Source organism: Saimiri boliviensis, chromosome 8 (assembly GCF_048565385.1).
Source record: "Saimiri boliviensis isolate mSaiBol1 chromosome 8, mSaiBol1.pri, whole genome shotgun sequence".
Classification (NCBI taxonomy): domain Eukaryota; kingdom Metazoa; phylum Chordata; class Mammalia; order Primates; family Cebidae; genus Saimiri; species Saimiri boliviensis.
In genome coordinates, this window is record NC_133456.1 from 9,533,521 (window position 1) to 9,546,286 (window position 12,766).

Consider the following 12,766-nt stretch of genomic DNA (forward strand, 5'->3'; position numbering starts at 1 on the left):
AGGCTCACGTAAAGCTGAGGTCATGAAGGTGGTTTGTCTTGTAATTCAACAGATACTTCCCAAGCACCTGAGCCTTGGTATGTTCTAGTTGACAGCACAGTTTTTTTTTTTTTTTTTTTTTGAGACGGAGTCTCACGGTCTTGCCCAGGCTGGAGTGCCGTGGCACCTCTGCTCACTGCGACCTCTACCTCCTGGGTTCAGGTGATCCTCTTACCTCAGCCTCCCATGTAGCTGAGACCAGGCATATATCACCATGCCTAGCTAATTTTTTGTATTTTTGGTAGAGATAGGGTTTTACCATGTCATTCAGGATGGTTTCAAACTCCTGAGCTTAATCAATCCGCCTGCCTCAGCCTCCCAAAGTCCTGGGATTACAGGCATGAGCCACTGTGCCCTGCAAAGATAATAGCATAGTCTTTTTGGAGAAGATGAAAAACTAAGCTGCTTATTAAACAGCAAGCCCTAGGGCCCTAACTTTTATCCAGCTAATTCTAGCTTTATAGAAATTTGCATTCAAATGTAAGTGAAAAAGTCATATTGCATATCTGTAATTCCAGCTACAGGCTAGGAGGACTGCTTGAACCCAACAGTTTAAGACTAGCCTGGGCAAAATAGTGAGACCCTGTCTCATTACCTTTTTTCTTTTGAGACTGAGTCTACTAGCATGACAGCTTATGTTGGAGTGTGAAAAAGAAAGAAAGAAAAAAAAAGACTGAGTCTTGCTCTGTCATCCAGGCTGGAGTGCAATATCACCATCTTAGCTCACTGCAACCTCTGCCTCCTGGGTTCAAGCAGTTCTTCTGCCTCAGTCTCCTGAGTAGCTGGGACTACAGGTGCATGCCATCATGCCCAGCTAGTTTTTGTATTTTTAGTAGAGACAGGGTTTCACCATATTAGCCAGGCCTGGCCTTACTTTTTTTTTTTTTTTTTTTTTTTTTTTTTTGAGACGGAGTTTTCGCTCTCGTTACCCAGGCCGGAGTGCAATGGCGCGATCTTGGCCCACCGCAACCTCCGCCTCCTGGGTTCAGGCAATTCTCCTGCCTCAGCCTCCTGAGTAGCTGGGATTACAGGCACGCGCCACCATGCCCAGCTAATTTTTTATATTTTTAGTAGAGACGGGGTTTCAGCATGTTGACCAGGATGGTCTCGATCTCTTGACCTCGTTATCCACCCGCCTCGGCCTCCCAAAGTGCTGGGATTACAGGCTTGAGCCACCGCACCCGGCTTTTTTGTTTTGTTTTTTAAGTGAAAGACCACCCTTCCAGTATCTCAGGCCCAGAGCCTACAAGTAGCGGAGGCTGGGCACAGTGGCTCATGCCTGTATTCCCAGAGAGGCTGAGGTGGGGGCATCACTTGCATCCAGGAGTTTGAGCCAGTCTGGGCAACACTGACCCTGTCTCTACAAAAATAAAAAGTAGCTAGGCACGGTGGCTCACACCTGTAATCCCAGCATTTTGGGAGGCTGAGGTGGGCAGATCACAAGGTCAAGAGATCAAAACCATCCTGGCCAACATGGTTAAACCTTGTCTCTACTAAAAATACAAAAATTAGCTGGGTATGGTGGCACGTGCCTGTAATCCCAGCTACTTGGGAGGCTGAGGCAGGAGAATCATTTGAACCTGGGAGTCAGAGGTTGCAGTGAGCCAAGATTGCGCCACTAGACTGCAGCCTGGTGACAGAGTGAGACTCCATAGCAAAAAAAAATTAAAAAGTTAGCAGGGTGTGGTGGTGCATACCTGTGGTCTCAGCTACTTGAAAGACTGAGGTGGGAGGATCACTTGAGCCCAGGAGGTCAAAGCTGCAGTGAGCTGTGGTCACACTACTGCACTCCATCCAGCCTGTGACAAGAGACCTCGTCTCAAAAAAGAAAAAAAGCTGGTGCAGTGGCTCTCACCTGTAACCCCAACACTTTAGGAGGCTGAGGCACGTGGATCACGAGAAGTCAGGTGTTCAAGACCAGCCTGGCCAATATGGTGAAACTCCATCTCTACTAAAAATACAAAAATTAGCTGGGTATGACAGCAGATGCCTGCAATCCCAGCTACTTGGGAAGCGGAGACAAGAGAACGGCTTGAACCCGGGAGGTGGAGGTTGCAGTGAGCCGAGACCATGCCACTGCTCTCCAGCCTGGGTGACAGAGTGAGACTCCATCTCAAAAAGATGGTAGAGACTTTTCTGTTTCCTGGGCAAAAAGTCTCTCACTGGTGCTCACCCAAGCTGAGAACTAGAGCAACTGCAAAGAAAACAGTCCTGATTATATGCAGGCTTGCAAGGTGGAGCTAAAACTAATCCACTGGAAGGTGACAAGAAACAGCAAAAGGTATCCTTAATCCAAGCTATACAGCAATTCACAGTTCACAAGGGCTCTTCTGTACACAACATTTAATAGGGAGGTGAGAGGGAACAACAAAGCAAAGGCAGAGTTGGGGCATCAGACCAGGGCAGGGCTGGAACTAGGGAGAAGCAACCAGTTAGCAGGCAGGCTGCTACAAGCAGCAAATGGAGAGCCCTCTCACCCAGCCAACTCCAGGAGCTTCTCTGGTCCCTTGTGCACTACCCTGAACCTTAGCCCAACAGCCGGCTCCTCCTCTCCAGCAAAGGACAGCAGGGCAGGACCTGAGTTGGTCTCTTCAGGGGCTGTCTTGACGATGGCTGTTTTAGTAGAAATGAGGCTGCCCAAAGGTTTCTACAAGGCACCTTGCATGGACTTTGGGGGTTGTTGAACACATGCCCTGACATCCATGCATTGGAGACCTGTATTTAAACATGGGCTAGCTGCCCATCCTGGCATCTTTGGCTAATACCCTTACCCTGGGTGCCCCTATCTGAGAATGATACTTTGGGCTGTTGAAGAGCCTGTCTGAGGAGCCTCACGTGGGTTTCCTGGTTAAGTTGTAAAGTCACTCTACCAGAGAGGTTATCACTGCAAAAGTCAGGACCTGGTGGGCTGGGCTCACCACACCCTTCCAGCTCTGACTGCCTGGTATAAATGTTCCTCTTGAACCTTTTTGTGGGCAAGGTGAATGCCGAGAGCACTGGGCTGTGGCTGGGGATAGGGCAGGCAGGATTTGCTCTTGGTCACACTGGAAGGATGCCCAAACCACACCCATACACTGGAGCAGTTCTGGGATACAGTGTCTGAATCCTCAGGGGCCATTGCTGTCTTGGCCCTGACTGTGCAAGGGAATCACGAACACAGAGACATCATCGTAGGACACCTGCCCTTCCCCTGTGAGACCGTCTTCCTTCCCCTGTGTGCTGTGTATCAGCATCTGGGCCAGCTTCAAGAACCTGTGAAGACCATCCTGCAGATAGACTTCAGGGGCAGGGCAAAGGGGCAAGGCCAGCCCTTAGAAGTCATAAGGTTGGATACTGGGGACCCAAGCATGCAGTCCAACTGTGGAGCAAGGAAGCAGCAAGCCTGGGCGGGCCATGGGCTGGACCACAGGAGTCTAAATCCAGGGATTTTTGGAACCCACAGTCTCCCCTTCTCCCCCAAGAAGCTTGAGACAGCCCTGATCCTGGCCAGCTGCCAGCTCATTGTCAGTGCTGTCTTCTCAGCCATAACTACTTGGGTTTGCTGCTGGCACCAACCCAGGCAGGTCCTCAGCAGCTACAGTACCTGTGTGGGTCCTCTTGGTTCCCAGGGAGGAAGCTCCGCACCAGCCATGCCACTTGCTCATTGGACAGGACATCCCAGAGTCCATCAGTCGCCATGACAACCACATCATCCTCCTGTAGCTCCAGCTGGTCCACATCCAGCACAGTCACCTACAAGTTAAGCCTGAGGATGCTGCATGCTCCCTTCCCTCCTCCCACCAGCCTCACTGTGCGTTTCTGGGCAGATGGAAGCTGGGTTGGACAGTGTTGCCCCCTCACCTGTGGGACAGACAGCAAGAAAGGCTTGAGCTGGATGTTTGTGTCCAGGACTCTGAGCTGATGGTCTCCCAAGCCCCGGGAGACAGCCAGTGTTCCTAGTAACCGAGCCTGAGGGAAAGTGAGGTGTGAGGTGATGGCAAACAGCGCCAGCAAATGCGCAAGTACCAGGCCCTAGCACTGCAGAGCACACAGGGAGAGGTGGACTGTGGCCACCTTTGGAAGCCTTGGACTGAGAGAGAAAATTCCTGGTCTCAGAGCAAACCCTGGGGCACCAGCCACAGCTACCAGCAAGAGGCAAAGAAGCTCCCACCTCTGTAGGTGATAATGAAGAGGGATTCTTGCGGGGAGCCAGGCACTGACCTGCCTACCCTGTCCATGGATCAGTGGGTACTTGAGATCCGATTTGTCCACACGTTTGTAGCTCCTACCAGGAGCAGAACCAGCATCAGCCCAAGCCCTGTGCCCCATCTCATCTTTCCCCAACTTAGGGCCCAGGTATCATACCCTCATGGTGCCCACCCTGCCAAGGTGGAGGGGGCTTCCCCAGGCCATACAGCTGAGCCTGGATCCCAGGGCTCTCCCTTCCCACCTGTCCCTCATCCGCACTCACCAGCCCCTCATGTGGTGATCCCTGAACAAAACCTTCTGTCCCAGGTCATCCCCCTTCAGCCGCCGAGGGAACTCCAGTCGGGTGAACTCGCCAGCCAGAAGCTCCGGGTAGACAAAGGCCTGGGGTGGGGAGGCTGTGCTCAGGTCACACTCCCTCTAGTGGCCCTGGACCCAGAAGTTGGGGCTTCACAGCCTCTGTGCTGCCAAGGGCACCTACCAGCTGCTGGATCCGCTGCCGCTCGGTCTCTGGGGTCAACTCGGAGCTCAGTGGCCGTATCTCATCTCTCCGCACCAAGATGGCCCTGGATGGGGTTGAAGAGAGAAAGAAGTCTAGGAGAGGGACTCTACCCTCACCAATGTCCACCCTCCTATCAGTCCCTCCTCCAACCATCGGGACCCAGCTCTGCCCATCACGATCCCTTAAAGTCCTCCATGACTGCCTAAAACCTGCAAGGGTAGAAGCTTAGCTCTTTAGCGGGGCACTTGAGGTCCCTGCTCTCCCCAGCAGCCACTGTCCACCCTCACACTCCACACATGCCAAGTACATACTTAGTTCAGCCAGCCAATCCCTCCTACTATCCCTCCACTTCCAGCCACCTTCCATTGTCCCCACTGCTGCTTGTGCCCTCCCCACCCCACCCTTGCCCACCCTCCAAGGGGTGACTCACTCACCTGCTATCCCCAGCATTGGCCACGTACAGCTTTCCCTGCAGGGACACAGCCACCAGGGCTGTGCAGCCGCCTACCTGGCCTGAGGCCTCCAGCTCCCGCCCGATCACCTCATCCTGGGGCAAACCGAGGCCACCTTAGCTGCTGCCTGTTCTGCCACCATACTACTTAGTCCCTCAAACCCCACCCTACCCTATAGTTCACTTCCACCAGGAGGCCTGATAGTCCCAGCCCAAAGTTCAGCCATGATCCTTGCAGTCAGAAGATCTAGACTAGGGAAGTGCTACTCAAAATAAGAAGAGGAACCAGCCCCTGCACCAAGGACTAACAGGGCATTCAATGAGATGATGCAGGTAAAAGTACCCAGCACATAGTAGATGCTGGATAAAAGAGGGGTTGCTGGGCGCGGTGGCTCAAGCCTGTAATCCCAGCACTTTGGGAGGCCGAGGTGGGTGGATCACAAGGTCAAGAGATCGAGACCATCCTGGTCAACAAGGTGAAACCCCGTCTCTACTAAAAATACAAAAAATGGCCGGGCGCGGTGGCTCAAGCCTGTAATCCCAGCACTTTGGGAGGCCGAGGCGGGTGGATCACGAAGTTGAGAGATCGAGACCATCCTGGTCAACATGGTGAAACCCCGTCTCTACTAAAAATACAAAAAATTAGCTGGGCATGGTGGCACGTGCCTGTAATCCCAGCTACTCAGGAGGCTGAGGCAGGAGAATTGCCTGAGCCCAGGAGGCGGAGGTTGCGGTGAGCCGAGATCGCGCCATTGCACTCCAGCCTGGGTAACAAGAGCAAAACTCCGTCTCGAAAAAAAAAAAAAGGGTTATGCTGAGAGTGATGGCTGTTAGTGACAACCCAACCAACCCAATCTCATCCTTCCAATCTCTGTATACTGCTGTATACTGTGATGACCACAATATACAGAGATGCCGTTCCCCGAGATCCCTAGGGGCAAAACCTCCACTTCTTCCCCAGCCAAAAGCCACACACTCACACATTCCTGAAAGGCACTCTCCAATGCCCCGATCACCAAGTCTTCTGCCTTGATGCCCTTTTCCTCCACAAACTGGGGGTCACTGGGGCAGATGCAGCGGCCACTGAGGTGCATGGGGGGCTGAGTGGCTACCAAGCCCTCTACAACAGCCTCCAGCTGCCGGCGCAAGCAGGAGTGCAGGGTGTTGGCAGCCAAGATGGCTGCTGCAGGACCTCCGTGCCCATCAAACAGTGCCCAGTAATGGCCCGTCAGGAACTGCACAGGAAAGGCTCAGTGTCAGGCTCTGACAACTTCCCCAGTTGTCCCCTGACCCAACCAGAACTAGGACATGGGGCAGCAGGGCAAGAACCTCAGTTTGCACGTCCTGGCCCCAGACTGTAGGAGGGATTCAGGCCAAGAACTCAGGCTACACTCACTTCCTCTGGACACAGGGTCAGCCACTCTTCTTCAGCCCCAAACTCACATCTCCGGATGCACAGCTTCCCACAGGCGGCTTGATCCTCATTGAATTCAGATTTCTCTGCATTGATAATCCTGAGGCCGATAAATCGTCAGCGGCCCTCCAGGGACACACCTATGTCCCTATGGGCACAGGGACCGGAGCCAGCACAGGGAGAGGACCCCTCCCTCTGGGGCAACAGCTCCCCAGTGCTGTCCCTAACACACACTTAGACAGCCACGATGTAAGCTTCCTAACTTTAGTGGCTCCATGATTAAGGTGAAAGTCAGGGCCCAACTCCTCTGAAGCCTACCTGCTGACCCAGGACTAGAAGGTAAGGGTGGGCTGCCCTTCCTGTTCCCTGCCCTGTCACAGCGCAAAGCCCTGTCCCATGCAGTACAGGTCACCCCACCAGGGTGAGATGGTGGAGGTGGGGGGCGGGGGGAATCGCCAAAGCCCCACATGCTGGAACTCTACCGAGTCTCCGGGCCTCATCTTGGAAGCCCCTGGGCTGCAGGTCGTTCCTGATCTCCTGTCATCTCTGAGGGGTAGGTCGGAATCCCAAGGGAAACGCTGGGTCGGGATGTTGGGGAAGTTGTCAGGGTTCAGAGATGAGGATAAGAAGGGGCTGTCCACAGGTGGTGGGGCTGTCACTCACTCAGCTTTCTAGGCCGGCACTGGACCCGAGACGGGCTCAGGCCGAGGCCGGGCCAGGGTTCGGGAGGGGCACTCACTCGGCGTAGCCTGCGTTCCAAGGTAGTGCGCGTCCTCGCGCGGGGCTGCGCACGGGCCGGGAGTCTGGGCGGCGCGAAGCGTCTGCCGCGCCGGGGCTGGAGCCGGAGCCGCGCAGGAAGCGGGGCCGCTGATAGGGGACTGGGCTGGCACGCGGCCCTGGCGGCCGCGGCGCGGGGAGCGGCTCCCCTGGCAGGAAGCGGCGCCGGAACCAGCCGGCGGACATGGTGCGGCGGCAGGGGGCTGCCAGCGGAGCGCGGGGCGCGAGGGCTGGGCCGCCCGCGGGAGGAGGAAGAGGGCCGGGGGCGGGGCGGGGCAGGGCAGGGCCGGGGGCGGGGCAGCGGCGGGCCGGGGACTGGGCTGGGGCGCGCGGGCGGGAGGCGAAGTCCCCGGGCCCCGACCTCCGCCCGGGAGCGCGTGCGCGGCTGGTTTGCTCAGCCGGGGGTCTACCCTCAACCCTCGCGACCGCTCGAGAAATCCCACGCTTGCATCAGCCCCATTTGACAGGCAGGAAAACCGAAGCCCGGAGAGGAGAAGTCGCCCGCCCGGCGTCCCACAGTTCACCCACGCGTGGGTCACCGGCGGTTGAGAGGAAAAGTCCCCCACACCCCGCGGGCCAGCGTCGCGCAGAGCCTCGGGCCTCCTCCTGCTGGGCGAGGACCTGACGAAGGGGAAGATGGGGACAGGATGTGGTGGGAGGTGTCAGACGCGCACCTTGAGTGTCTTTGAGCACAGGGTCCTTCAGGCCGCCTCCAACCCTCTCCACCCCGGCCTGCCACCCTCCACCCCAGACGGGCTTAGTGGTCACCCTGGCTTTCCCCATCCTGAGAAGCTGCTACCACCCTCGAGGACACTCTTCCAAATGGCTGTCCCTGCAATCAAGATGTCCTCGCGCAATAGACAGCAGGATCCTCACTGGACTGTGAGTCACGGACAAGAGAAATCTTTATGTGTATAAAGGGAAATCCTTGGTCCCTCAAAGGCTCCAGCTGGTCCGAGTTCAGACCTGGGACGGAGGGAAGTGAAAGACAAAGAACCATCTTGCGGTCTCTCAGTCACTGGCTAGCTGTCACGGGTGGGGCGGGGGAGTCAGCAGCAGTGTCCCCTTCACATCTACGAGTTAACAGAGCGCTTCCTCACCCATCTGTCATCCCAGCACTTTGGGAGGCTGAGGCTGGCAGCTCACCTGAGGTCAGGAGTTCGAGACCAGTCTGGCCAACATGGTGAAACCCCGTCTCTACTGAAAATACAAAAATTAGCCTGGCATAATAGTGTGCACCTGTAATCCCAGCTACTTGGGAGGCTGAGGCACAAGAATTGCTTGAACCCAGGAGGTAGAGGTTGCAGTGAGCCGAGATCAACCCACTGCACTCCAGCCTGGGTAATACAGCAAGACTCAGTCTCAAAAGAAAACAAAACAAAAAAAAGAGTGTTACTTCACATGGAGGATTCTGAGGCCCACAGAGGAGAAGTCTTGGACACCCAGGGCTGTGCTATTTCCATTATGACAATGCAGCTGACTCAATCCTCACCCCCAGGGCACTTCTCTTCCCCTTTCCTCCTCCAGGAAGCCTGGGCTTGCCAACTGATTACAACCTCTGATTACAGGCATGAGCCACTCCACAGCCTAGTGCCCCCATAGGAGCTACATGAGGAGTCCACCTTCACCTCCACTCCCTAGCCCAGGCAGATGCTCAGTAGGCCCCACTTCCTCCCAGCAGCTAGCCCTGCCCCAGTGGGAGTTCCTCTGGCCCAAGAAGGAAGATTCAGTTCCAGAGCAGCCTGCGGGCTGATTGACCGAACCCACACTGTGTACTGGGCCCACACTGGGCACAGGAGCACAGTGCTAATGGAGACAAGCCAGGCCTGTGCCCACCAAGCCCCCTGCAGTGAGGGTAGCAGTTCTGGTGGTTGCTGCTTCATCCAGCTGGCAAGGGGATGGGGTGACATTAGAGAAGTTTCCCAGAGGACCTCTGAGCTGAGAACTGTCACTGGGACAGAACAGAAATGTGCCAGGGTGGGGCAGGCCCAATTCAGTCTGTGGGGCCACTTCCTCACCCTTGCCAGTCAATGCCTCAGAGAATTTTAAAGTCTAAAATTGGAAGAAACGAACTGCACGCACTCTATTCCCAACCCACCTCTGGGTGGGGGAAAGTCTTGTCCTAAAGTATTTTCACAGAAGCTCTAGGCAACCAGATGTCATAGGCAGTCTGTTGCCCAGCTTAGCCATTTTCTGTTTTCAGAGCCATGTGGAGCCCCATGGCAATCCCATCCTCTCTGTTCCAAGGTGGTCTGAGTGTTCCTTCAGTGTTACCAGGCTCTTCTGGCTTCCAGGGATCCTGAGTACCTCAGTCGTGCCTGGATCTTAAGCCTATGTCTGTTGGTTTACTCCCTCATTTTGCCAAAGTGCATCCTCCAACAACTTTCCAAGAAAGGATGACTGGGAGGTTCTTTCCTGAGAGATATTATTTATCTATCTTTTTCGGTGAATGGTCTATTTGTATCCTTTGCCCTACTTTCTACTGGACCATTGGTCTTTTTCTTACTAACTTATGAGAGCTCTTTATATATTAGAGAAATCAGCTCTTTATTTTGAAGTGAGTTACAAGGTATGCTGTTTGTAACAAGTTACAGTTTGTTATTTGTGTTTTGGCTGTGATGGTGGCTTTTTCCATACAGACTTTATTTTTAATGCAAATGGATTATTGATCTTTCTATAAAGGAAAATAAAAATTTCAGGACCCCCAAATTCATTACGCTAAAAGGAGAGTTGGCCAGGTGTGGTGGTGCACGCTGGTAATCCCTGCACTTTAGGAGGCCGAGACAGGTGGATCATGAGGTCAAGAGATTGAGACCATCCTGGCCAACATGGTGAAACCCCGTCTCTACTAAAAATACAAAAAATTAGCTGGCAGTGGTAGCCAGCACCTGCAGTCCCAGCTACTTGAGAGCCTAAGACAGGTGAATGGCTGGAGCCTGGGAGGCAGAGGTTACAGTGAGCCAAGATTGCGCCACTGCACTCCACCCTGGCAACAGAGCAAGACACTGTCTCAAAAATAAAATAGTAATAATAATAAAGGGAGAGTTAAATTTGGAGACTAAATCACGCAACACTGGCATTCCTTTTTTTTTTTTTTGAGATGGAGCCTTGATCTGTTCCCCGGGCTGGAGTGCAGTGGCCTGATCTCTGCTTACTGCAACCTGCACTTCCTGGGTTCAAGCGATTCTCCTGCCTCAGCCTCCCGAGTAGCTGGGATTACAGGTGTCCGCCACCACACCGGCTAATTTTTGTATTTTTAGTAGACACGGGACTTCAACATATTGGTCAGGCTGGTCTTGAACTCCGAACCTCAGGAGATCCACCCACCTCAGCCTCCCAAAGTGTTGGGATTACAGGCGTGAGCCATGAGCCATCGCACTGGCCTTTTTTTTTAAATTCTGGCAACACGTCATTCTAAGCTGCAAAACTATGTTCTCCAACACTGTCATTCTTTTCCCAAAAGGATACCTGTTACCTTGCAACCTTGTGTCAAAACATTCTGCATTAGTCAGATCCCCAGAAAAATGGAAAAAGCCTCATGCATCTCCAGGTGACTGCCCTCACAAATTGCTCATCAGTAAATCCTTTGCCAGCCCCTAAACCTTTCAGGAAGTATATCCTCCCATAAACAAGGACATGTCAATTGCAACTTTAGGTCTGGAACCTAACCCTACCTTCTAAAGCCAAAGTCTGTTAAATTTCACAGTGACAATGTCAGTTACAAGTTTATTGGCCCAGGTGCAGAACGAGGATAGGATGAGATCAATTATTCCTCCATCTACCCCGAGGCCTCTGCAAAATTGGCTCTTCCTTTACTGCCTGTTTTTCAAGTGTTCACCCTATCTTCCATATACCCTAGATTTACGGGACAGTAATTAACAGTCCCACAAAAACATAACCATTTGCCTCACTGCCTTCTCCACTTTAAAGAAATGTACAAATACTGAGCCTCCTGAAAACTTCTTGGGAGAGCACAGGCCACAGACATTTCTGTGATTTGTGTTGCTTTCCTGGGCACGCTCGAGCTCTGGCTCAATAAATTTCGATTGATTGAAGCTCTTGCCTCTGTCTCTTATTGAGGTTAAGATATTCTCTCTTTTCTATAGCCTAATTTAGAAAGTGAAAGGTTTTCTTTTACGGTTTCTGTGTTTGGTGACACAGTTTCCTCCACTCCAAGATCCTACAACCTGTTCCCTTTGTTTCTTCAGTATTTTAAAAATTTTTTAGAGAGGGTCTCACTCTGTTACCCAAACTGGAATGCAGTGGTGTGATCATGGCTCACTGCAGCCCTGAACTCTGGGGCTCAGATGATCCTCCTGCCTTACTGTCCCAAGTAGCTGGGACTGCAGACATGTGGGACTGTGCCTGGCTAACACATATCTATCTACAGATATGTATATGTAGAGATGGGGTCTTGCCTTGTTGACTAGGCTGGTCTTGCATTCCTGGCCTCAAGCAGTTCTCCTGCCTCAGCCTCCCTAGTAGATGGGACTACAGGTGTGCATCACCATGCCTGACTAATTTAAAAAGATTTTTTGTAGGGATGGAGTCCCACCATGTTGTTGCCCAGGCTGGTCTCAAAGTTCTAGGCTCAAGAGATTCTCCCACCCTGGCCTCCTAAAGTGTTGGGATTACAGCCTAAGCCACTGCACCTGGCCCCCAACTCTCAAATAAAGAAAACTATGATTCTTGGACACACTCACTACCATGTGACCTTGATCAAATCACTTCACCTCTCCAAACCTCAGAGTCTTTATCACTAAGATGGAAACAGTAACACCTACTCCAGGGGCTGTCATGAGGATTAAATAAATGTGCCCAGTAGGTAGTTAGTATACAACACAAAGCCTCTAATGGTTCATTCATACATTTGCTTATTAATTTTTTTTGAGATGGAGTCTTGCTCTGTCATCCAGGCTGGAGTGCAGTGGTGCAATCTCGGCTCATTGCAGCCTCTGCCTCTTGGGTTCCAGCAATTCTCCTCTTCTGCCTCAGCCTCCTGGGTAGCTGGCATTACAGGTGCACGCCACCATGCCCAGATAATTTTTGTATTTTTAGCAAAGACAGGTTTTCATCATGTTGGCCAGGCTGGTCTTGAACTCCTGACCTCAGATGATCCACCCACCTTGGCCTCCCAAAGTGCTGGGATTACAGGCATGAGCCACCATGCCCAGCCTACATTTGCTTATTTTGCAATTATTGGCCACCCGACAATGTTGGGTACTGTTTTAGGCACTGGGGATACAGCAAGGGCAGACACCTAACTATTGGTGGAGGGAAGACAATAAACAAGTATGTAAAGATATGTGCCAGGTAGTGATAAAAGCAGAGAATGGCCCATAGAGAGGGTCAACCAGGGAGAACATGCCGTACCCTGCTTTGTCACAGTTCATCCAGT

At 52.8% G+C, this 12,766-nt stretch overlaps 1 protein-coding gene across 4 annotated transcripts; it reads right to left on the minus strand.

Moving 5' to 3' along the window:
- Positions 1-2,367: 2,367 nt before the first annotated feature.
- PPM1M (protein phosphatase, Mg2+/Mn2+ dependent 1M) lies at positions 2,368-7,630 on the minus strand. 4 transcript variants are annotated; one of them, XM_039477636.2, is made up of 10 exons: positions 7,331-7,630; positions 6,574-6,691; positions 6,158-6,412; positions 5,161-5,273; positions 4,706-4,790; positions 4,490-4,608; positions 4,240-4,303; positions 3,880-3,987; positions 3,623-3,771; positions 2,368-3,291 (listed from the first exon to the last, which is right to left on the minus strand). In XM_039477636.2, exons 1-10 carry the CDS (start codon positions 7,552-7,554, stop codon positions 3,147-3,149), a joined length of 1,380 nt encoding a protein of 459 aa, XP_039333570.1. In that variant the 5' UTR covers positions 7,555-7,630; the 3' UTR covers positions 2,368-3,146. The 4 variants fall into 4 exon arrangements, with proteins under 4 accessions (XP_039333570.1, XP_039333571.1, XP_010345364.1 ...); XM_039477637.2 differs by having other exon boundaries at positions 2,368-3,316; XM_010347062.2 differs by having other exon boundaries at positions 6,621-6,691; positions 7,331-7,412.
- Between the last annotated feature and the right edge of the window lie 5,136 nt (positions 7,631-12,766).

Excerpts from the sequence above, each read along its gene's own strand:
- PPM1M (XM_039477636.2), bottom strand. The coding sequence starts at position 7,554 with ATGTCCGCCGGCTGGTTCCGGCGCCGCTTCCTGCCAGGGGAGCCGCTC. Across the intron at positions 5,274-6,157 it reads AGAGTGCCTTTCAGGAATGT|GATGAGGTGATCGGGCGGGA; the intron begins GTGAGTGTGTGG and ends GGTTTGCCCCAG. Across the intron at positions 4,609-4,705 it reads GGCAGCGGATCCAGCAGCTG|GCCTTTGTCTACCCGGAGCT; the intron begins GTAGGTGCCCTT and ends TCCCCACCCCAG.